The sequence below is a fragment of the Balaenoptera borealis genome, assembly GCF_965194805.1.
Source record: "Balaenoptera borealis genome assembly, chromosome: 2".
NCBI classification, from domain to species: Eukaryota; Metazoa; Chordata; class Mammalia; order Artiodactyla; family Balaenopteridae; genus Balaenoptera; species Balaenoptera borealis.
Genome location: NC_138867.1, coordinates 174,305,174 through 174,329,965, shown reverse-complemented (window position 1 = coordinate 174,329,965; position 24,792 = coordinate 174,305,174). Strand labels below are relative to the sequence as shown.

Below are 24,792 nucleotides of genomic sequence, written 5' to 3'. Positions count from 1 at the left end.
TGTCTAGGACACCTACTCTGTGCCTGGCCTCACACCAGACCCTCCATGTTCATTATTTCTTTTATGCCTCTGAGCAGGCCCATCAGGTAGGCTCATTCTGCACATTTTAAAGAAGAGACAGGAATTTCCCTGGCGGTCCAGTGGGTAGGGCTCCGTGCTCTCATTGTCAAGGGCCTGGGTTCGATCCCTCGTCGGGGAACTAAGATCCCACAAGCTGCGTGACGCGGCCAAAATGATTAAATTAAATTAAATTAAAACTAAAAAAAATAAAGAAGAGCCAGGTTCAGAGAGGAGAAGAGGTGTGGCCAAGGTCACATGGCTGGGGTGTCAGCACCAGGATTCGAAGCCAGGTCAGTCTGAGCCCTTTCCCCACGTAACCTAGGCACAACTCATAGAGTACATCCTTGTCTGTAACAGGGCCGTTCATGCCTTCCTCTCAGGGTTCTTGTGCAAATGGAGGAGATGAAACTTGTGGAGGGCTTGGCACACAGTAAGCACTCCTGACATCAACGGCAGCTTTAGGAGAAGCATAAGAGGCCCTTTCCTTTAAAAAGGGAGAGGCAGCCTAGGGCTGCGGATGGGGATGGGCTCTGGAGGGAATCTTGGGTTGTGGGGCTGTGTGACCTTTGGTGAGTCACTAGGCATCTCTGGGCCTGTTTCCTCATCTGGAAAACAGGGAGAAGAGCAGTCCCTCTTTCTCAGGATGAACCAGCAGAATTCAAAGCACAGTAGGTGCTTAATAAATGGGGGTTAGGGTGGGAGTGGGCACCTTAGAAATGATACACAGTGGAGGTGTCTGGGAGGGTCCCTGGGGGCCTGGTCTCTGTTGCAGGAATGACCACTCCTTGGATTGACTGGGGACATGGAATGGGCCCCCAGGCTGACCATAGGTGGGTTGGGTATGGGGCTTCCCAAATCTGCAAGATGTAGAGGTCTGGGATCTGGAGTGAAGTGGGCCTGGGTTCAAGTCCACCTCTGCAGATGACTTCAGGGGTGGCCTTGGGCAAGTCACCCCGTTGCCTCTGAATGAAGTGTGAGTTCTCCTCAGCCAACCCTGCTGGGATGTCACAGGCAGCCAATGTGATGAAAGAAGGGCAGGTGTTTCATGAACTTAAAGCACTGTGCCAGCCTCAGTGAATGACATTCCTGCCACCACACCCTCTCCAGAGGCCTCCTCTGGCGGTTCTAATGAATCAATGCGGAGGTGAAGCTTTAGTTCCCTTGAGGAATTCAGGGATTGAGTGGGAAAAAGGCGACTTGAGCAGTCGAGGGTAGGGTTGGGCCTTGGGAGGCCCTGAGCTGGGACAGCACGGGCCTGATCTCCACACCTCGCCTCTGCCCACGGAGACCCGCAGTGAGGCACTTCCAGCCCTCTCAGTGGAGAGACATCCAGAAGTCACCCCTTTCCTTGTACAAATGGGCAGATTGTGGCCCAGAAAGGGTGCAGCCACACCCAGGATCACATGGTGGGGACAGAGGTTAGATCCTTGGCCGCCTCCCTCTTGTCTGCCAGGCTTAAGTTGGGAAACATGTTTTCGGAGCAGCTGTGACTCAGTGATGTGTGTTTATTCCCGGAGCCCAGGGAGACCAGATTCTACAGTGAGATGAGGGGTCGCCCTGCCTTCCTCTGGCCCGGCTCCTCCTCCGCGGTACCCTCAGATGCGGATGTGGAAGGTGCTGGGTGCAAAGAGAAAAGGAGTCTGTCAGCAGGCAGAGGGTACCCTTCCTTCGTCCTTCTCCCCAGCACTCCCACTGGGAGTCCCCGAGGCATGCAAGGAGCTACGGTGCGGGGTGGGGGGGGGAGATGGACCCCCTCAATAAACCCCAGGCCGTGGCCCTCCTGACCCCCACAGGGGTTGAGAGCACATCACTTTGGATCAGAGTTTACATCCTGGCTCTGCCCCAGACTCTAAGTGCGTGGCTACTCCTCTCTGGGCCTCAGTTTACTCCCCTGTAAAATGGGGATAATAGCTGTCCCTCCTTCACTGTGCTGTAATAAGGGCTAAAAAGAGGCAAATGTACAGCGCAGGGCATACAGTAGGTGCTCAGTTAGTAGCAAGGGATTCATCCTGGTGTCATTATTCATGTCTCTGTGGTAGGAGACCAGCCTTGCTTATCCAGGGTAGAGGAAGGAGGCCCTCTGGTCATGAAAGGATATCACCAATGATAACAGCCACAACAGCAACCATAAAGCACAGTTATTGAGCACCTACTGTATTCCAGGCACTGCTCTAAATTCTTTCCATATACTAGCTCAGAGGTCACTCAACTTGTCTCTGCAAAGGGCCAAATAGTTGATATTTTCAACTTCTCACAATGACTCAGCGCCACCATGTAGCTCAAAAGTAGCCGTAGACACTATGTACACAAACAGGCATGGCTGTGTGCCAATAAAACTAGCAATGGACACGGAAATTTGAATTTCATATGGCTTTCATGTGTCATGGAGTATGATTATTCTTTTATTTTCTCCCCCAACCATTTAAAAATGTAAAAACCATTCTTAGCTCACGGGAGGTACAAAAACAGGTGGTGGGCCACCCCCTGTATTAACTCATTTAACCCATGCTATCCGCCCTACAGTGGGAGCACTGATTCTCCCCAGGGCTGCCAAGTGCTATTGTACAGTCTGTTCACTACAAAATGTTCAAGCAACTGAGGGCTGAAGTCCAACCATATTCCACTCACCCAAAGAGCTGTGTCCACCCAGAGGAAGTAGTCACAGGGTCTCTAATTATCCCCATTTTAAAGACACAGGGACTGAGGCTAGGGAGGTCGGGAAAATTCCCCAAGGTCACAAATGAATGAACGGGGATTTTCACAAAGGGAGTCTATGAACCCGTTCCATAAGAACCTCTCTCATACATGGGGACAGATTGTGCAGGCTGGAGAGGAATGTCACCTGAGGAAGTCCGGCGCCCGCAGGATCATGTTCTGGAAGTCTTCCAGGGACAGTCGCCCGTCGTGGTCCCCATCGGCCTCATCCAGCACCTTCTCACACACCAGGCTCACCTCCTCAGCGCTCAGCTCTCCCCGCGTTAGCTGGGTCACCGTCTGCTCCAGGTCCCACACGCAGATGTAGTCGTCGTTGTTAAAGTCTGCACAGCAGAACAGGTGGGGATGTGGTGGTGAGGGGACACAGGGGCAGGCAGGCTGGGCCAGTCACGGGCACATCTTGTCCCTGTCTTACAGAGGAGGAAACTGAGCCACTGGAGGGAACCCAAGACCCTAGGGTAATAGCTGGATCCTGCTTTGGAATTGGGCCTGGAACTCCTGGGAGGTCATTCATTCACTCAAGTATTTATTGAGCACCTACTATGTGTCAGGCGTGTGAGAATTGTTATTCATTCCCTCTTTCAACAAGTATTTATTGAGTGCCTACTGTGTGCCAGGCACTGTGATAAATTTTCATTCATTCATTCATTCAGCAAGTATTTACTGAGTACCTACTATGTGCCAGGCACAGAGACAGATGGTGAACCAAAAAGACACTGTCACTGCCCTTGTGTCTCCTCAGAGAGAAAGTCAGTAAGGAGTGAACAGATGAATGAACAAGAAATTAAGCAGCATTGCTCCATGCAAGGAGAGAAATAGGCTGTGGCATGGAGAGTAACTCGGGGGCAGGGGTTACTTTTCACCAAAATTTCAAGGTAAGAAGGAGCCAGGGGAAAGGTATTCTAGACAAGGGCACAACAGAGGCAAAGACCTAGAGGCAGAAAGAGTTTGGTGTGTTGGGGAAAGAACCAGGCCATTGTGGCTGGAATGGAGTCAGTAAACGGATGGGGTGGGGAGGTACCAGGGTGAGGTGACGGACAGGGCCACGCAGGGCCTCAGAGCCCTTGGGGAGACATTTGTGATGGCAGGGCAGCCCCTGGCCCGACCCGGTCTCATTCCTGCTTCCCCACCCCGGGGCCCTGCACACACCATAAATTTTAAAAGCGTAGTAGGCTTTGAGGTCGCGGGGAGCCATTTCACTCATCACAGAAAACATGTCCAAGAAGTTGTCCAAGGTCATGTGGCCATCTCCATCCTCGGAGAAGACCTGGGCGATCCTCTGACGGAAAGGGTTGTCCTAGAGACAGGAAGCAGGGAGCCAATCCCTGCCCAGGACCTTGGGGGGAGGGCTCCGCATGGTTTCACTCTCAACATCCACCTTCCTGGGAACCTCCAAGTACCCCTCACCAAGACTCTCTTCCTCCCATGATCCCTGGAGAGGACTTCAGGCAACTCCAATCTCCACCCCAGTAGTCTGGGTGTCGTTAACCCCATTTCCAGCTTCAGAGGCAGTCACATGACCCGGGTGAGGCCAGTCAGGGATTTCCATTCACCTGGCAACCGTGATTGCCTCTGGGATGAGCATATGACTCAAACTTGCCAATCAGAGGCTGCCCTGGGAGAGCTGCTGAAAAGTTGGGGTGGAGGAACCTTATTTCTGCTTGTTGCAGAGCTTATCGGAGGAAATCTGAGGCAGCTGGTGTTTCCCTTCACTGCCTCAAGAGAACAGGCTGCCTGAGACTGAAGCCTCTTCCTGGGAGAAGCTGAAAGATGGAGGGAGATTCCCAAGCATATCCTCAGAGACCCTGGTTCCAGCTGTATGTGATGCTAGGCCTCTCCCTGCATTTTTTGTTCATGTGATCCAACCCATTCTGTCCCCTGTGATAAAATAATCTCTATTCACAGTCCCTCACCCCACAAGTCCCCTCCAGAGTCACAAGCTATGGGTCAAACATCCAGCTGAGAAGAACGCACATTTAATAGCTCCTACTATGAAAAGAAAAACTAATGTTCCCTGAGTACTTGCCATGTCAAGGCCCTGTACAGAGCCCTTTACCTGCATTATCTCATCTCATCTTCCCAACAACCCAGGGTTTAAATCCTGTCTATGTCATATCCTAGCTGTGTGATTATGAACAAGTGTCTTAACCTCTCTGAAATTCAGTTTCTTCATATGTAAAATGGAAATAATCACAGTACTCACCTCATAGGAATGCAGCAAGGGACATCCCTACTATTTTTTCCCTGCCTGCCCCATGGCCCAGGCATACCTTCAGCTCAGGCATGCTGCCAATGAGCTCGTAGGGAACCTTCACATGAGGGTAGCTGGTATAGTCGAGAGGGACAAGCTGGGGGGCAAGGTCCTGGTAGCGATAGAAGAGCCTGGTGTGGGGACAGAAACAACGAGAAGGTCTGGGAGATGAGTGTGTGTGGCCTTGTCCCTACTCTCTCACTCTTGCAGCTGCTTACTCTACACTGAAAGATGCTGGGTCCCCAAGAGCCATTAGCCCTGGGCCCAAGCCTCATACACACAAAGCCAGACACAGGTGCCTCTATCACCCTGGGGACAAGGCCAAGGTAAAGAGAGGACTCCAGAGCTAGGGAAAACTAGAGTGCGGGAAGCAAGCCAGGGAGGAGGAAATTCTTCCTGGAGAAGGGGGCATTGATGCCGGGCTTTGAAGCATGAGTAGGAGCTTACCAAGCAGATGGGGTTGACAAAGGGAGAGTGTTTAAGGCAAGGTCATTCATTCACTCCCTCTTTCAACAAGTATTTATTGAGTGCCTACAGTGTGCCAGGCACTGTGATAAATTTTCATTCATTCATCCAACAAGTATTTACGGAGTACCTACTATGTGCCAGGCACAGAGACGGACGGTGAACAAAACAGACACTGTCACTGCCCTTGGGTCTCCTCAGAGAGAAAGGCAATAAGAAGTAAGCAGATGAATGAACAAAAAATTAAACAGCATTGCTCCATGCTAGGAGAGAAATAGCATTCACACTTAACGTTCAGAGAATCTGAGCCAATCTATGTATCTCTGGACATTATCACATCGTTGGCAAGGCCTCTAAAGGCCCACATCCTCACACTTTCCTTCTCTGTCTTCATAATGGGGGGCAGGGTTTTCTCAATGGGGCAGAGCAAACACAAAAATCTAATATTCAGGTTTTTCAAAAGGGTAAATGAAAGACATTTTGCAAAACACCAAATGCTGTACACACTACCTAGATGGTAGAGCCAGCTCTCCACCCTAATGCCCTCACCTGGTGACACCATACCATCATTGAAACATGCTGAGCAGTAGCCTTGTAGAGACCATCCTTGATGAGTCAGAGGTCCCCAAGTTGCTAGGGACTGTCTCTGAGGGGGACAGGAGCCCCTCGGTCACATGATGGCTAGGAACTCGAGGAGGAGGTATCTGGAACTTCAGTCCTGGCTTCCTTCAGAGAATAGCCTGGGTTTGGGTTTGGTTTTGGGCTTCTGTATGGCCTTGAGTAAGTCCCTCTTCCCCTCGACCCTCTTTCCCCTCAGTAGGTCTGTCTGACAAGCGAGAAGCTTGAGGCAGACAAAATGTTAGTCTCGAACTCCTTGGGGCTCTACCCATCTACCCAGGGGCCTGGGGTCAACCTCCCCTGTCTGAGCCTCAGTTTCCCCATCAGTAATCCAATCGTGATGACCAGGGTGACCTTGCAAGCTGTCCTCACCCAGACAATGGGGCTCACTGGTGAAAGGTGTGTCCATCAATAATGGATGTCCTGTGCCCACACAGTTGGGGCCTTGGCCCCGATCACTCTGCAGCCAAACCCCAGCCAGCTTCGGTTTCACAACTCCAAGTTCATGGGTTGGGGCCTCTGGATAACAGTTCCATGGGATGAGTGATGATGTAGAATACCCATCTATGCCTGTTGCACTCACACCAGGGACATGCAGCAGCCTGGGGCCACCTTCTCCCTCTCTAACATTGATGTCAACCCCACAGCCCAGAACTGGCTCTAGACTCTGCCCCTGGCCTCGCAGCCTCTTCACACTGGCCTCAGGGGGAGCTTTCTAACATGCTGATCTGCATCTCCCATGCTCACACACTCTCTATGGCTCCCCGCCACCGTTGGGAGAAAGCCCAAGCTTGTCAGCCTAGAGACATGACAACAGGACCAGATGTGACTTCTCAGCCTTCCCGTCTCTGCATGCATCCACCGACCATGCACGCAATCCCCCCATTAGTGCTTTAACCCTTATGAAGCATTGAGTGTGGTCAAATTGCAAATCAAGCAACGTATAGAAAGTTTCCAGCTCTTCCTCCCTCCTCCCTCGACTGACCTCATGATTTCCTTCCTCGTGAAGAAGGTGCAGTCCTGCGGAGAGAGATGTTGGCTTGACCCAGACCCTGCCTGGTGGGGGGCCTCCTTCCTCTCCCACAAGCCCACGCCCATCGCTGCCCGAAGCCACACACAGAGCAGCCCCAGAACGCTTGCTGACTGCACACCCAGGGCGAAGGGATGCTGTCCCCATTTCTTGGGCCAGGAAACCAAGGCTGCCACACCCACCGAGGGCCCGGCCCATCACCCCTACCTGATATGCTTCCAGCTGCTCATGAGTAAAGACTGTTTGCTTGTTGCCCATGGTGAAGACCACTGCCAGGACTCTGGAACAAGCTCCCAAAGTCCCCAGACTCCTCGGGGCCACACCGGTCGGCAGGCTGCTGCGTACCAGTGTCTGGGCAAATCTCCCTGCCCTGGTTGTCACCTGCCCACCCTCCTCATCACCCCCAGCCTGGGTGAGACTCAAGTTACAGCCGAGCTCTCTGGGCAACAGCCTGAGTATGTCCACGGCCACCAGAGCAAGGAGAAGGGCTTTGGGAGGTCACAGGGTAGCCCTCAGTGGGGAGAGCACACCTGCCACCACCAGGTGAGACCGGGGGTATGGGGCACCTTTGAGAGATGGGCAGGGTGGTGGAGAGGCTGTCAGCACACCCCAGGTCAAATTCCAGCTCTTTACCCACTAGTTGTGTGGCCTTCGGCAAGTCATCTGGCCTCTCTGAGCCTTGTTTGTAAGATGGAAATTATATTAGGACCTACCTCATAGAGTTGTTCTGAAGATCTAATGAGATCATTAATACAACCCCCCAAAAAGTATTTGACCACTGGATACAAGCAAGTTCTAGGCACATAATGGTAAACAAGCTAGATGAGGTCTGCATTGGAGGTGATGGTGAGGATGATGTTATGACTTGAGAAAAGCAATCCAATGTCTACGTTTGGGTTAAATAACGCCAGAGTTCTTTATTGCAGGACTTGTCAGAGGCTTTAATATGTTAATGTGCCCCATGCATCCTCAAGGGGTAAATACAATGTAGCAGCTCCCAACCTTATTAAGACTCAGAATCCTCTTGGGCAGAAAATCTGGGAGTTGAAATTTCCCAGCCTGGCACTCCCTGCCCTTCTCACTCTGGATCTGGCCTCCTTCCACTTTCCTCTCCTGCTCAGCCGGTTCCAGCCCCACACCCCAGGCCCCCTGAATCACTCTTGAGTCTTCCCCTTCCCTCATCCCCACTCTCCCTGGCCTGGACCATTGCAGTTCCTCCCACAAGACTCCTCTGGCCCCTGCCTCAACTTCCATACTTTGCCCCAGCGTGTGAAGCCATCTTGTAAAATACGACTATGATCAAGCTTTAAAGACCCCCCTGAAGATGATTTTTTGGGGGAAAAAACCTGACAATACCAAGTGTTGACAAAGATGTGGAGCAACTGGAACTCTTATACATTGCGGGTGTGATGCAAAATGGTACAGCCACTATGGAAAATGGGTTGGCAGTTTTTTATAAAGTTAAACATACACTTACACATGACTCAGCAATCCCACTCCTGGGTATTTGTCCAGGGGAAATGAAAACCTATGTGCACACAAAAACCTGTATGTGCCCACGAAATAGAGACAATATTTGCAAATCATATAACTGGTAAGGGACTAGTGTCCAAGCTATATAAATAACTATTAGAAGTTTACAACAAAAAGACAAATAACCCAAGAAAAAAATGGGCAAATGTTGGGGGGAGGGAGGGATGAATAGGTGAAACACAGAGGATTTTTAGGGCAGTGAAACTACTCTGTATGATACTATAACGATGGCTCTGCATCGTTATACATTTGTCCAAACCCATAGAATGTACAACATGAAGAGCAAGTTCTAATTAAACTATGGACTCTGGCTGATGATGGGTCAATGTAGGTTCACCACCTGTGACAAATGTGCCACTCTGGTGGGGGATGTTGATATCTGGGGAGGCTGTGCATTAGTGGGGCAGCAGATGTAAGGGAAAACTCTGAATATCTTCTTCTCAATTTTGCTGTGAACCTAAAACTTCTCTAAAACCAAAGTCTATTAAAACAAAACAAAATGGGTAAAGGATTTGAATAGACATCTCTCCAAAAAAGATATACAAATGTCCAGTAAGTACGTGAAAAGATGCTCGACATCACTAGTAATTAGGTAAATGGAAATCAAAACTACAGTGAGATACCACTTCACACCCACTAGGATGGCTATACTAAAAAAGACAGACAATAACAGTGTTAGCCAGGATGTGGAGATATTGGAAACATCATACACTGCTGGTGGGAATGTAAAATGATGCAGCCGCTTTGGGAAACAGTCTGGCAGTTCTTTAAAAAGTTAAACTTATAGCTACCATATGACCCAGGAATTTTTACTCCTAGGTGAAGAGAATTGAAAATATATGTCCACATAAAAACTTGTACGTGAAAGAAAAGTAGAAACAACCCAAATGGCCATCAATGGGTGAATGGATAAAGAAATTGCGGTCTATCCATACAACGGAATATTATCCAGTCATAACAAGGAATGATGCACTGATTCATGCTATGACGTGGATGAACCTCAAAACCATTATACTGAGTGAAAGAAGCCAGACACAAAAGGTCACATGTTGTATGATCCCATTTATATGAAATGTCCAGAACAGGCAAATCCACAGAGACAGAAAATAGATACATGGTTGTCAGAGGCTGAGGGAGTGGGAATGGGGAGTGACTTCTAATGGGTATGGGGTTTCTTTTTGAGGTGATGAAAATGTTCTGGAACTGAATAGTGGTGAAGGTTACACAACATTGTGAACGTACTCAATGTGACTGAATTGTGCACTTTAAAGGGTGACTGTTATGGTATGTGAATTATATTTCAGCTTTAAAAAAATTTTTTGTACATAAATTTTTATAGCAGCCTTATTCATAACCTTCAAAAACGGGAAACAGCACAAATGTCCTTCATCTGGGGAATGGATAAACAAACTGTGGTTTGTCCATACAATAGAATACTACTTAGCCATAAAAAAGAATGAACTATTGATATGCACAATGTGAATGAATCTCAAATGCATTACGCTTAGTGAAAGAAGCCTCACTTCCTTCAAGTGAGTCAAGAAGACATCCACTAGATGATTCCACTTATGTGACATTCTCAAAAAGACAAGACTATAGGAACAGAAAATATATTAATGGTTGCCAGGGGCTGGGGGGCAGGAGCGGGAACAAGGGAATTTGGGGGGTGATGGAACGGTTCTATATCTTGGTTGTAGTGTTGGTGACATGGCTGTATTCATTTGTGAGAACTCATAGTACTGTACACAAAAAGGGTGAATTTTATTGCTTGTCAATACATTTTTTAAATGAAGACAATAACAAAACTAATTTTTAAAGACCCCCTTGCTCCCCATTGCCTCAGGATTGAAGTCCAAATTCCTATGCCTGACCCCATCAAACACTTTGTGATTTGGTTATGTAACTCCCCCCCCAATTAATTAATGTTCAATTAATGATTGAACATGTACTGTGTGCCAGGCACTGTCCTAGGTCCTGGTAATACATTCGTGAAAAAAATGAGTTCCTGATCTCATGGATCTCACATTCCAGTGAGCAAGCAACCACATAAACACATAATTAGTCAGGAGGGCTAAGTTCTAAGGAGAAAAATAAAACAGGGCAGAGATAGAGATGAGGGTGAGCTATGTAGATTCGGAAGGGAAGGCACCTCTGTTGGGGTGACATATGAGTAGTGACTGGAAGGAAGTGAGTGGGAAGTAAGCTAAGTGGGAAGAGAGTCCTTGGCAGTGGGAACAGCAAGTGCAAAGGCCCTGAGGCTGGAGCAAGCATCACACAGTTGAGACAGAGCAAGCCAGCCAGTGCTGTACGTAGGGGCTCAGCAAGCACTAACTATGATTAAGTTAATTAATAACTGTTAATTAAGCTTCTGCTCATGTCTGCCATTAGAGACTGCTTCTCTGATACACCAGCTCCAATGATGGAATTTTTTTCTTTTTTGCATTTCCAAGAAATCATTTTTCATGGTATAAATAAATAAGTTTTATCTTGGCATAGATCAATTTCAGCTTTATTATGATAAACTATACGCAACAATACCTTATAGTATATCCTGGACTTCAACCATGAGGCAATGGGGAACAAGGAGGTCTTTTTAAATCCCCTTATAATATAGGCTATAGGACTTCCCTGGTGGCACAGTAGTTAAGAATCCGCCTGCCAATGCAGGGGACATGGGTTCGATCCCTGGCCTGGACAGATCCCACATGTCACGGAGCAACAGAGCCTGTGCGCCACAACTACTGAGACTGCGCTCTAGAGTCTGCGAGCCACAACTACTGAGCCTGTGTGCTGCAACTACTGAAGACTGTGTGCCTAGAGCCCATGCTCCACAACAAGAGAAGCCATTGCCATGAGAAACCCATGCACCACAAGAAAAGTAGCCCCCGCTCTCCACAACTAGAGAAAGCCCACGTGCAGCAAAGAAGACCCAACACAGCCAAAAACAAAAAACAAAAATAAAAAACAATAATAATATAGGCTATAGAACTCAGAATCATAATAACAATACTGCATGTCACTTATCATCAGGGAAATGCAAATCACAACCACAATGAGATATCACTTCACATCTGTCAGGATGGCTACTATCAAAAAACAAAAACAAAACAAAACAAACAAAAAAACACAAAAAACAAGTGTTGGCAAGGATGTGGAGAAATTGGAACCCTTGCACACTGTGGGTGGGAATGCAAAATTGTGCAGCCTCTGTGGAAAACAGTATGGAGTTTCCTCAAAAATTAAAAATAGAACTACCATATGATCTAGCAATCCCACTTCTGGGTATACATCTAAAAGAATGTAAATCAGGACCTTGAAGAGATGTTAGCATTCTTATGTTCATTGTAGCACTGTTCACAATACCCACAATGTGGAAACAGCCTAAAAGTCCATCAATGAATGAATGGATAAAGATGTGGTATATATATAAACAATGCAATATTATTCAACCTGTAAAAAGAAGGAAATTCTGCAAAATGTGACAACATGGTTGAACTTTGAGGATGTTTGCTAAGTGAAATAAACCGGTCACAGAAAGACAAACACTGCATGATTCCACTTATATGAGATATCTAAAATAAATTCTTGGAAGCAGAGAGTAGAAATGGTTGGCAGGGACTTGGGGGAGGAGGAAATGAGACATACTAATCAATAGGCATAATGTTTCAATCATGCAAGATGAATAAGCTCCAGAGATCTGCTGGACAACATTGTATCTCTAGCCAACAATAACGTAGTATACACTTTGTTAAGAGGGTAGATCTCAAGTTAAGCGTTCTTATCACAATAAAATAAAATAAAATACATGCAACTACCATACGACCCAGCACTTGCACTCATGGGCAACCCCCAGAGAAATGAAAACTTATATTCACACAAAAACCTAAAATGGCTATTTTATTCATAATAGCCCAAAACAGGAAACACCTCATTTGCCCTTCTTCAATGTAATTGAACCAAACTTGGGTCTGCTTGCCTGTATGCAGCAAACCCAATCTACTGACACCAGGTCTTGGTGAAGGAAAGTTCAGTGTTTTTTGCAAGGTGCCCAACGCAGGGCCAAACAAGAAGAATGGGCAGCTCATGCTCAAAAGACCTGAACTCCCTGATGGCTTTCAGGGAAGTGTTTTTAAAGGCAAGGTGAGGGAGAGGGTCATAGGGTATGGGATCAGCTCGTGTATGTCCTTTAGATTGGTTGGTGGTGAGGTAGCAGGGCGGTATTTGGGGAATCTCAATCATCAACCTTCTGGTTCCAACCGGTCTGGGGTCTATGTGCTGGTGGTCAGCATGCAGTTAATGTCTTCCATCTGGTAGGGGTTTTAGTATCTGCAAAACAACTCAAGGATATGGCTCAGAATATTATCTATAGACCCTGAGGAGGAACCAAAGCTCCCTTACTTTGTTTAATGGCTAAACTATTATTATTTTGTCTCACTTGACTATTTTCTTTTGTTTCTGCATCTTCTCACTTCTCTGATTAAGTTTGCTCTTTGGAACTTGGGGAAGGCGTAGGGGGCTAAAGCTTGTCTACAAACAAGAGGTGGAGGACACGGGGTGTGTCCCCAGGAAGGCCCTGCAGGGTCCTGCTCAGTTTCATCATCACATCACACCAGGAGCTATACCATGTCAACAACAACGTTGGCTTTGATCACTTGGAAGGCGATATGTCCCATGTTTTCCCACCATACCCTATGTTTTTTCCCTTTCCATACCCTATTCTTTGGAAACAGTGTGGACTGTCTTAAAGAAATGCTCCTTACAGGAGTCCTTGATGGCACAGAGGGAGATGTCATGTGATAAAGCACAGGCATTGACAACCTACAGTTGGAAAGTGATTTTGAAGAGTATACTCTGAATATGAAGACATTTAGGAAGCCTTAACTGATCTACTGGTTTTCTTTGTATGTATACACAGCAGTAGCATACAATGAAAATCTCAAGACTCTTTAAAAGGATGTAAAGTAAAATTTCTAAGGGATCGAAAGCATTGTGTCATAGTTCACTTGTCACATTTTCCCTCTTAGAACGCAAATTATCAATGGGGGTAATACTGCCCCCAAGGGGGTGAAAATTGGTTTGGGGGGAGGAGGTGACAAAAAAAATCTTAGATATTTCAGTGGTTTGTGGCCCTCCAAAGCTTAACCCTCCCTGGCAAAATCTTATTCATCAGCATTTAACTTCTCTCATTAAATTAAATTAAAATGGTCTCTTTAGGGGGTAATAAGGGGGGAAAAAAGGTTGAAAAACACTTTCTTAAGGTTTATAAAATAGTGATGCATCTAATTTGAGTGGATGGCCTCATAGTGGTTAACAAAAGCAAGGATCAAACACTACTCAGTGTGCATTGGATTATGTCTGTGCCTCAGTTTCCCGACCTATAAAATCAGGATGGTTTACATAATAGGGTGGCTGTGAGAGTAAATTAGATGATCTCCATATGAGTCCATATAAAGTATTAGCTGTTGTTTTTATCATCATCATCACTCCCATTTTATAAAAGAGGAAAGAGAAGCTCAGAGAGGTCAGGCCACTTGCTCCAGGGCACACAGCCTTGGAAGTGCCAAAAAGGAGCTCCAACCCTGCTGGGTTGGCTTGGGGAGGACAGATTTCCACACCTGAATCTGTCCTGTCCCTCCCTGCGGAGTTGATTCTGTCGTGGACAGCCCCACAAGTAGGCTGGCACCACTTGGTCGCCCCCATTCACAGGCACAGGGAAGCCCGTTCTTTTTCTTTTTTTAAAATGTGTATTGGGGTACAGTTGATTTACAATGTTATGTTAGTTTCAGGAGTACAACAAATTGAATCTATTATATATATATATATATATTTACATCCACTCCTTTCTTGGCGATCTCATCAATTCCGGTTCGCCAAAGGTTGAGCCTATGGCTGGAGAATTGGGCAGTCGTTTGCTGCCCCCTGCAGGTAGAATGGGAAAAGGCAGGCATCGTGCCCTCCTTTGTCGACCCCCTCTAGATTTGGGGGCGCTTGCTTCTCTCTTCTTCTCTTTCCTCCACCCCCTTAATGCCCTCCAAAAACGGTCCCTGGCACAATTTGGGCAACAGCAGTCCAAATTTAAATGCACAAATGCACATACTCTTGGACTCCGCAATTCCACTGCTACAGGTTCAGGCCACTTGCAAAAGTCAGATAAGATTTGTGGGCACCTAGATGGTCATTGGTTGGGGAGGGCTTCACTCAGCCACAGGACATCCAGCTTTGAGGAAGGTGGGGTGGAAGTGTACCTGCTGTCTTGTAAAGAGCTTCAAGACATTTTGATAAGTGAAAAGCTGAAGGCAGAAATAAAAGAACATCACAAAGATAAATATATGTGTATATATATATATATGTTGGCATATACACATTTTGTGCTGCAAAGAATCAAAATGAACTTGTTAATCGCTTTGGAAGGAGGTGGGAAGGGAAGCTTCTACTTTTTTGTTTTCCTTTTTCTTTCTTTCTTTTAACCTTTTTTTTTACTGTGTGGTTTTCTTACGCAGAACATGTGGATTTATACATATATCTTAAAGTCAGCAAAGGATTATGGGAGATTTTGGGCTTCTTCCCTGTTTCTCTCAGTGTTAAAAACCCAATGATAAAATTTTTAACTCAATACATAAAAGCAGTCACAGTATTCTGATGGGGCAAGGGTCAGTGACAAAGCAAGTATAGAATAAGATCCCATTTTTATTTTTTAAAATTATAAATAATAATAGACTGAAATAAAGAAATCAAAACACTAACAGATTTTTTTTTCTGGATGGGAGCGATTTCTACTGTCTTCTTTGGGTTTCTCTGTATTTTTTTCTATTACGTATTCCACAATTAATGTTTGTATGTCTTTTGTAATCTGAAAAAAAATAGATACACAGCATTGTGAATGTATTTAATGTTGATGAGTTGTACAATTTAAAGTGGTTACAATGGTAAATTTTATGTTTTGTGCTATTTACCTGGTTGGTTATTGCAAGGTTACTTTTCTTTAGGGGATGGTAGGAGTCTATCAGGCAGATGACCTAACTAGTGCTGACCAGGCAATTCCTGATTGACTAGTTTGAGATTCCATTTCTGGAAGAGCCAAAAATGTAGTTAAGTCTCAGTTTGGTGATGTGGCACTTAGTATAAGTGACTCCATTTGAGGTCTGTTGTCTTGTTTGTTTTTTAGCAGTGTGTAGGTTCCAGCTGTGGGAGAGAAGAGACTATTATCTCTAAATCAAGTTCTGGACTTTCCATTTATTGAATTGAGGCTTATTTACTACATAAAGTGAGTTTCCTCTATGTCACATGAAAAAATGAGAGGAGAGCCATGGGGCTGACAGCATTTTCATCCAGGGCAGAGGAAGATGATCCACATTGAAAAATACAATGTTTAAAAGAATGGAAGGAAACAAAGATAGAACTGTGTTTTGGTTATGACAATAGTTCTGCTTATTCAACAAACAAATTACTTGTGATATCAGGGAATTAAAAGCCCAACTCACTGGAGTCCCAAGTGTTATGACACTATTAGATCAGGTTTTTTGGTACACCTTCTGCAACTATTTTCTCTTATCACAGCCTCAAAGCCAGAGTGGCTGAGAATCAACATTTTATTCTGAGGAAAACCAAATTTTGCTACAATTCTACCTCAAGAAGCAAAGGCATCTGGAGTGAGCCCAAGAGAAATGAGAAATATGTCCATACAAAGATATATACTATGTTCACAGAAGCTCTATTCATTATAGCCACAAACTGGAAACAACCCAGATATCTATCCACAGGTGAGTGGATAAGCAAGTTGAATACATTTATATATAATGGTGTTACCGAACCAAACTTGGGTCCGCTTGCTTGTGTGCAGTAAAGCCAATCTATTGACACTGGATTGTGGTGAAGGAAAGTGTATCGTTTATTGCAGGGTGCCAAGCAAGGAGTCCAGGTAGCTAGTGCTTAAAAGGCCTGAACTCCCTGAAGGCTTTCAGGGAAAGATTTTTAATGACAGTGTGAGGAAGGGGGATTGTGGGGTATGTGATCAGCTCATGGACCTTCTTCTGATTGGTTCGTCATGAGGCAATTGGGAGTCAACATCATCAATCTTCTGCTTCCAACAGGTCTGGGATCTATGTGCTTGTGGTCAGCATACAGTTAACTTCTTCTACCTGGTGGGGAAACCCTCAAAGGGTATGGCTCAGAATATTATCTGTAGCCCTTGAGGAGGAACTAAATGTCTTTGACTTTGTTTTTGTTTTTTAAGTATTTATTTATTTATTTTGGCTACGCCAGGTCTTAGTAGCAGCATGCGGACTCTTAGTTGCGGCATGCATGCAGGATCTAGTTCCCCAACCAGGGATCGAATCCAGGCTCCCTGCATTGGGAGCGCAGAGTCTTAGCCACTGGACCACCAGGCAAGTCCCCTTGACTTTGTTTAATGGCTAAAGTATTATTACTTTGTCTTCCTTTCTTTCTGCATTGTCTCACTTCTCTGATTAAATTTACACTTTGGAACTTGGGGACAGCCTAGGAGGCTAAAGCTCTTCTACAAACGAGAGGCAGGCAGAAGACATGGTGGGTGAGTGGGTGGGGAAGGGTGTGTTCCAGGAAGGGTCCTACTCAGTTACAATGGAATAACACTTACCAATAAAAATGCAGTACTGTTATACCCAACAACAAGAAGAATCTCAAACACACTATGCCCAGTGCAAGTACTCTAGCTCAAGAGAACACACGTTTTATGATTCCACCTATATGAAACTTTAAAAAAAGACCATTATGACCTATAGTGAGAGAAAACAAATTTGGAGTTGCCTGGGGAAAGGGATGGGAGAATTTACTGTAAAGAGGAACAAAAGAATTTGAGGGTGAAGGAATGTTCTTTATCTTGATTCTGAAGGCGATTACATAGGTGTATAAATGTGACTACACTCGTGGAAGGCTACAATTTAAATGGGTGCATTTTACTGTTTATAAATTGTACGTCAATGAAATCGATTTTTATTTTAAATACCACGAACATATATTTCACATACTACCGTCGTTTACCAAAAGCTTAAAAACTAACGAGTACTTATTAGGCTTACAAAATTAGGTTATCTATTGAACCCTCAAAATATGGCAATAAAGGAGAACAGAGCATTCAAATACGCGCAAAACACTCAATAGAACGTTGGGTTTTAGGAAACCGGTGCTTTGTCAAAAAGGTTTCCCAGGTCTAGGTGCCCAAGGCGGGGGAAATTGGAAGTGGGCGCCAAAACCGGAAGTGTGGCAGGAAACAGGATGCAGAAGCTGGGGACGCGCTTGACTCTCCAAATCCGGCCCTGAACCCGGAAGTGTGGCCCACGTCCAGATGCAATTACGCATGCGCACAGCATAGATCGGCCAATCAAAACGAAGGAAGGCGGGCGTTCAGGTGAAAATAGGGAAGTGTGGCCTTCTTACGTTCCGGACGTCAGCCGGGCGCCATGGAGGCCTACGAGCAGGTCCAGAAGGCGCCCCTGAAGCTGAAAGGCGTGGCAGAGCTCGGAGTGACTAAGCGGTGAGTCCCGAGAGGTTGTCCCTTTGAGCCTCTTCCTGAGACCCCGGAGCGTTGCCCTCTGACCCGCCGTTACCCCGTCTCCCCTCCCAGGAAGAAGAAAAAGAAGGACAAAGACAAGGCGAAACTGCTGGAAGCGATGGGAACAAGCAAAAAGAACGAGGAGGAGAAGCGGCGCAGCCTGGACAAACGGACACCGGCCCAGGCGGCCTTCGAGAAGATGCAGGAAAAGCGGGTAAGGCGGGTGGGAAGCCTAGGGATGTCCCGCATCGCTGGCCTGGGTCTCCTGGGGTGGATTCAGAGGCAGGACCCGGAGACCCGTAACCGGGATCTACCCCAGAACGCTCCGGGGAGGGCAAGCGGTCAGTGAGGACCTTAATTCCGGGGAGAAGATGCTGCGTGAGGAAGAGAGGAAGAGTCCACAGTGGGGGAGCTCCGAGGACAAGAAGGTTTTCTGACCGGCTAGGACCGCAGAGGGGAGAGCTAGAGACCCGGCTTTGGATTCCAGCGCTGTCGCTCGTTTGCCCCGTAACACTGGGTCAGTGACTCACCTCTTGATGCCTCAGTTTCCACATATGTAGGGGTCAGGATCATGCTTTCTCCTAAGAGGGATGGGACCTTTCGATGAGGTAACGCGGGCAAATGGCACTCAGTCTGGCATAAAGTCAGTGCTCAATGGATGTTAGCTGTTGACATTAAATGGGCATACTCACTGCTGTAGGTCACCACGAAGTGTTCCCATGACGACTTCGGCAGCTTCAAATACGTTGTATTTTCAGGCTCTGAAAAATGATTTCTCTTAATATTAAATACTTAATAAATTTGGGTGGCGGAGGATAGGAGAGGTCAGCGTAGGATAGATACGTTCAGCGCATTGTGTTTGGCGGGAATAATCAGTCTAGGCCAGTGGTTCTCAACTGGGGGCCATTTTGTCCCCCACCTCCAGCCCCAAGGAGACATTTGGCAATGTTTAGAGACATTTTTGTTTGTTACCACTTGGGTGGGACGGGGCTGGGAAGAGATGCAGCTCAACATCCTGAAGTGCTTGAGACAGTGTCCCCCAGAGCAAGGATTGATCTGGCCCGAAACGTCAGTAGTGCCCAGGCTGAGAAACGCTAACGGTGGTCTTGGTGATTTGGTCCAGTAACATCAGGAAAAAGTTAACTCATTACTCCCAGGCCTAATTGAGTCATAGAAGAGAAAAAGGAGAGAGAGAGAGACTCACCGGCTTTGACACGACAGACCTGCGTCCCATTCTGTCTCTACCACTGTTGGTGGTGTCTAGACAAGTTGGCTCACCTCCCACACCTTAATTGCTTCATCTGTAAAGTGGGACTCAAGTTCCAACCTCATAGGTGGTGAGGACTTAACAAGTGAATGCACTTAAGCCCGTTCCTTAAGGTTATCGTCAGAGGCGGGACTGGGATTTTACTGCTGGAGCTGGGGTGCAGAGGGGGAGAGGCTCATGCAACCATCAGAGTGACTAATAGTGGCCCCTCAGAGTGGGGCAGTAATAGTGGAGGTGATGGAAGGTATCGGGTTTGGGATAGGTTTTGAAGGAAGAACAGCCAGATTAGCTGATGGGTTGGGTGTGGGCTGGGAAAGGGGAATCAAGAATGGCCAAGATTTTTGGTGGGAGAAGCCGGGTGAATGAAGGTGCTGTTTTACTGAAATAGGAAGGACTGTAAGTAAAGCAGGTTTCTAAAGTGGGGGGATCAAGATCTTCGTTTTAGAAGTTAAATTAAGGTGCCTGTTAGGAACCCAAGTGGAGAGTTCTCATGGACAGTTCGATACCTGAATCTGCAGTTTAGAGGAAAGGTCTGGGCCCAGATAAACATTTGGGAATTGCTCTGGGGACTGCATGAGATCCTTTGAGGAAGGATAGTGACAGAGGAGGTCTAGGATCTGACCCCTGGTGATCAGAGGGTGGCAGAAAAGAAATTGCAAAGGAGCACAGGACGGAGGGATACCAGGAGAGAGTGTGTCCTTAGGAGCCAAGTGGAGAAAGTGTTTCAAGAAGGAAGACATGATCAGCTGTGTCATATGCTGGCAGGAGGTCTAGGCAGGTGAGCACTCAGAGCCCTTAGTTGGCGTTTGGTATGAGAAGGAGGAAAGGCTGATTAGAGTGGATCCAAGTGGGGCAGGGAAAGGCAGAGATGGAGACAAGGATTAGAAATAAGTCTTGGGAGATTTGCTGTCAAAGGGAATGGAGAAATGGGCCTCTAGGTGGAGGGTAGAAGGTCAAGGTGAAGTTTTCGTTGTTGGCAATGAATACCAGAAATACTCCTGAGGGTTTTGTTTGACCCAGCAGAGGGAGGAAGGGGGGCAGGAAGGGAGAGAGAGAAAGAGAGGGGAAGAGAGGGAGGTGCATGAGGTGGATGAGAGAGAAGGGAGCAGGTGTGGACAAAGCGAGGTACAGTTGGGAAATGCAGATTCCCTTGTGGAAGAGTGTTGGATTGAGCACAGTGGGCTTTATAGGCTGGACAGCTCCTGGAAGGAAGGCTCCAGCCTGGTGGAAAGGATCAGAGCTTGGCATTTCCAGCCCCATCACCCACTGTGCACTCTGGTCCTCATTTTCTCTTGTCTGTGAAGTGGGGTTTGCAACAGCACCCATGACACCCGCTGAACTTGGTGCGTGGAGTGAGAAGAGGGAGGGCGGAGCCCCCCAAAGTGCCTGGCACTGGTGACAGCTGGTCAAGTCAGTGTGGCCTCTTGTGAGGAGACACGGGCCTCACGTGGGCTCACAGCAGCAGGAAGGGGCAGGGATGGACAAGGCAGATACTTCAGAGGGAGAGGGAGTGTCAGCCGGGTGGGAGCTGACTGGACACAGAGGGAGATGAAGAGGCAGCAAAGGAGAAGAGGAGGGAAAGGGAGAAGGAGTGTCAGCCGGGTGGGAGCTGACTGGACACAGAGGGAGATGAAGAGGCAGCAAAGGAGACGAGGAGGGAGAGGGAGGAGCAGCCAGGGGGCAGTCTACAGTATACCTCATGCTTTTGTGGGTTGCCTGGGCTTAGCTGGGTGGTTCTTCTGCTGGCCTGCCTTGGAACCTGGTGCAATCAGATGGCAGCTGGGGCTAGAGGCCCATCTGGGCTGAAAATCCAAGATGGCTTCACCATCACATGTCTGGTGCCTCACTGCTCCTTCCATGGCCTCCCTCCCCACATGTCGTCTCATTCTCCAGGTCCTTTCTTGGCAGCAAGGTCATCAGACTTCCCGAATGGTGGCTAGCTTCCAAGAACACAAGGCAAAACCTGCTAGGTGTCCTTACAGCTTCAGCCCAGCACTGGCACTGCATTCTGTTAAGTAAACCATGTCACAGGACCAACCCAGAGTCAGTGCGACAGAGGACTGCACCAGGGCACCAGTACCAGGCAGCTCGGTTCATGGGCGGGGGGCCACCAAAGGGAGTCGGCCACAGTCACCCAGCTAGTAAGTGTAGAGCCAGGTGCGGCCCCAGCTCTGTCTGGCTCTGCATCCCATGCTCTTAACTCATACCAGCTACAATTGGTGTTAAGCATGAGGAGTCGGGTAGGTCGTGGTGGTACAGGATGCACGTTCCAGAATCATACTTGTCAAGGCGATCTGGATCTTGTAACCCTCTTGGCTCTGTGTACTGTCACTCAAGCACCTACTCTGTGTCAGCCTCTTTACCTTCCTCATTTATCATCCTTCCTCAGACCCCTTCTGAGGCTTTCTTTTTCTGCAAACTGGGAATGCAGTCAGTTGCCCAAGGATGCAGGAAGCACATGTACAGCTCCCAGCGGAGTCTCCTTCAGTCAGTGCTAGGATGTTTCCCGCCACTCAGACCAAAGGGCAGCTGACGTGAGTTCCCACTGGGGTGTGTTATGGTCAGGCATCCCTGCTGGACCCACCTGAGTGGAGTTGAGGGAGGGGCGAGGTGTTCACCCTGAGACCTCCAGCCATTCTAAGTGTGAGAGCCAGGCTGGCTGGGGGCTCTCATCTTCCATCGCGTGCTGGCCTGGGCTGCATCAGGCATGACTCACCTCCATTTCTCTCCTCTCTTCAGCAAATGGAAAGGATCCTGAAGAAAGCATCCAAAACCCACAAGCAGAGAGTAGAGGTAAGTCACGTGCTGGTGGGGGAGACTGAGCCATGTAGGGACCAGGCTGGGCCCAGAGGCTAGGAGCCTGGTAGAGAAGCCACTGGAGTGTTGGCGGGGAGGGGCTTTACCCAACCTCCCCAGGGTCATATAAGGGCAAGGCCAGGGTTCAGGCATCTATAATGCCTGGCAGGGTGGCTTTGAGAGGAAGGGGCTCACTGAGGAGAGACAGGATGTGGAGAAGTGGGAGTGGGCAGTGCTGCGTATCCTTAGTGCCTTGCTTGGGTCTGTGTTGACATGGGCTTTCTCCTCGGCTTTCCCAGGACTTCAACAGACACCTGGACACACTCACGGAGCACTATGACATTCCCAAAGTCAGCTGGACAAAGTAGCCTCCCCTCCTGGGGTATGGAGTGGCATCAAGGAGAAGCAGAAGGCAAAGTTGGGGTTATATTTGGTGCCTTTGGTATTTTCTAGAAACATTCTTTTACACACATCCTTGCATCATCTGCTGAGACAGTGCTTTTCAAAGCTGTATGTCCTCATTCTGGAACTTGATTAAAATAAGACCGTCCTTTTACTCTATTTTGATTTCTCAGTAGCACATAGAAGAGAAACATTTTTAGTTTGGAAAGTGTATCCAGAGATTAAGGTTATTTCTGTGTAAGTGCCATGGAAGAGTGGTTTTACCCCCGAGTTGTATCTGACTCTTTGACAGCCAGCCAGCTGGCTTTGCCTGGATGAAACCGACTCCAGAGGACAAGGAGCTAATGCCAGCGTAGCCTGCAGCATGTAGACCCCTGTAGGGCCCTGCACAGGCTGCCCTTCCAAGCTCCCTCTAGCTTGGGGCTTATGCTCTCCCATCCAGGGCTTGGGGAAGCCACTTGCAGCTTCACGGTCTTCAGACTGCCCCCTCAGCCTCCTGGCCAGTGAGACAACACAGCCTGGGAAACAGAACAACCACCTAAGGCAAGGATGGAACGTACCCCTTGTCCCTTTCTAAACCTGTGGCCAGCATGTAGCCTCTTCTCCCAATATCCCCATTCCAGACATGTCTAGTGGGTGTTGCCATGGCAGGCATTGCCTGTCAAGCACCGCATTCTTTGTAATGGAACCCAGACACAGCCTGCCATCTTACCTTCAACCCTGGGCTCCAAGCAGCCCCCCGTATTTATTCAGAGTTGGCACATAACATGTTTGGCGTTACTGGCCTAAGGACACCTCGAGGGTGATGGGACCGAGGCAGACCCCCAGCACAGACAGACGTGGGTGTAGTCGAAAGGAAGGACTCAGGTTCCCGTGCTGGAGAGCCAGGATCTTTGAGGGCCTCTGTATACCCACCAGATAAGGATCAGATTGCATATGCTGTTGGGAAAAAATGTGTTGACATAGATGCTGAGAGAATAAGAAAGGCAGAAAACAAAACCATGTGTTGGGTTTGGGACTGTCATATGTGAAATGCAGAATAAAACAAAAAAAAGTTATTAACTATGAGTCTGAGTATCATAATTACAGGCTGTTTGACTACCACTAGAAACACTGCCTTTAGGATTATCACACACAAAGAATGTGCGTACCACAAAACAACTATTCTCCCTCAATTTGGAGAAAATTTAGATGACGTGTTTCCACCTGGGGTTTGCAACCCACCTAAAGGAGGTGACATACTCTCTCGCTAGCATGGCTCCTTGCGGTGGATTCCCCCACTGACTGGTAGAAAGGCACTTTCAGGCCTTTGCCATTCATGAGTCAGCAGTTGGGGTCTGTGAGCATGATGCAGTGGCGCTGTGAAAAGCCTGCTTCAGTCGTGGGGAAGACAGCTATTCCAATTCTCCCTGCCCATCAGATCACTCCAAAACTGAGTGACTGAAAACAGTGGAATTTCTCTCTCACGATTCTGTGTGTTGACCACGCCCAGCTGGATGGTTCTGCTCCATGAGGTGTAGTTTAGTTCATGTGTAAGTTACATTGACTTACCTGGGGCCAGAACGTCCTCCAGAATCTCCCTTTACATAACCTGTTCCATCGCCAACACAAGTCACTGCCAAACCCACTCCTGGAGGGAATTACACAGGGCACGAACACCAGAAGATGTGGTTTATTGAGGGCCATCGCTTACAGTCTACCACAGTGGTTCTCAAAATCTGTATGTTAGGCTGTCCTGGGGAGCATTAAGAACCACTGATGCTGTCTGGGGTGGGGTTCCGTCATGAGATTTTTCAGAGCTCCCCAGGTGACCCCAGCATGCAGCAAAGTTTGAAAAACTCTGGTCTAGCACAATCAGTATGGTCTTTTCTGAGATGTCACAGAGGTCAAATCTGACTTATACATTAATTGCCAAGAATGAAATTCAGATATGATTCAAATTCCTGCCGCCACATGTGGAGAAAAGGAGGTTACAAGTAATTTATGTGTAAACAGTGTTTACTGTGACAGTACTCTTGGCACTTGGAAGTCTTTGTTTCCTCAAAAGACTTTTGTCCTCCTAGCCCCCCCGATACTGTATTAAACATCTAAAATGCCCACAGCAAGCCTGAAAAGAAATCCTCCAT

The 24,792-nt window shown here is 47.4% G+C and overlaps 2 protein-coding genes across 2 annotated transcripts; one reads left to right on the top strand and one right to left on the bottom strand.

Annotated features, from left to right (window-relative positions):
• Window positions 1-31: 31 nt before the first annotated feature.
• Window positions 32-17,903, bottom strand: CIB3 (calcium and integrin binding family member 3). The gene is made up of 6 exons (XM_082381400.1): window positions 7,347-17,903; window positions 7,095-7,129; window positions 5,046-5,157; window positions 3,925-4,072; window positions 2,903-3,098; window positions 32-1,677 (listed from the first exon to the last, which is right to left on the bottom strand). The coding sequence occupies exons 1-6, from the start codon at window positions 7,395-7,397 to the stop codon at window positions 1,656-1,658; spliced, it is 564 nt and encodes a 187-aa protein (XP_082237526.1). The 5' UTR covers window positions 7,398-17,903; the 3' UTR covers window positions 32-1,655.
• A 123-nt stretch (window positions 17,904-18,026) lies between these two features.
• On the top strand, window positions 18,027-23,728 carry FAM32A (family with sequence similarity 32 member A). The gene is made up of 4 exons (XM_082381398.1): window positions 18,027-18,183; window positions 18,274-18,415; window positions 22,208-22,261; window positions 22,564-23,728. Exons 1-4 carry the CDS (start codon window positions 18,110-18,112, stop codon window positions 22,630-22,632), a joined length of 339 nt encoding a protein of 112 aa, XP_082237524.1. The 5' UTR covers window positions 18,027-18,109; the 3' UTR covers window positions 22,633-23,728.
• The last annotated feature ends 1,064 nt before the right edge of the window (window positions 23,729-24,792 follow it).

Bases quoted from the DNA above. Each gene is read 5' to 3' on its own strand.
- CIB3 (XM_082381400.1), bottom strand. From the start codon at position 7,397: ATGGGCAACAAGCAAACAGTCTTTACTCATGAGCAGCTGGAAGCATAT. The intron at 4,073-5,045 runs GTATGCCTGGGC...TCCTGTCTCTAG, and splicing joins GCAGCATGCCTGAGCTGAAG to GACAACCCTTTCCGTCAGAG. The intron at 1,678-2,902 runs GTGACATTCCTC...CTTTGCACCCAG, and splicing joins CGGGCGCCGGACTTCCTCAG to CACCTTCCACATCCGCATCT.
- FAM32A (XM_082381398.1), top strand. From the start codon at position 18,110: ATGGAGGCCTACGAGCAGGTCCAGAAGGCGCCCCTGAAGCTGAAAGGC. The intron at 18,416-22,207 runs GTAAGGCGGGTG...TCCTCTCTTCAG, and splicing joins AGAAGATGCAGGAAAAGCGG to CAAATGGAAAGGATCCTGAA. The intron at 22,262-22,563 runs GTAAGTCACGTG...CGGCTTTCCCAG, and splicing joins CCCACAAGCAGAGAGTAGAG to GACTTCAACAGACACCTGGA.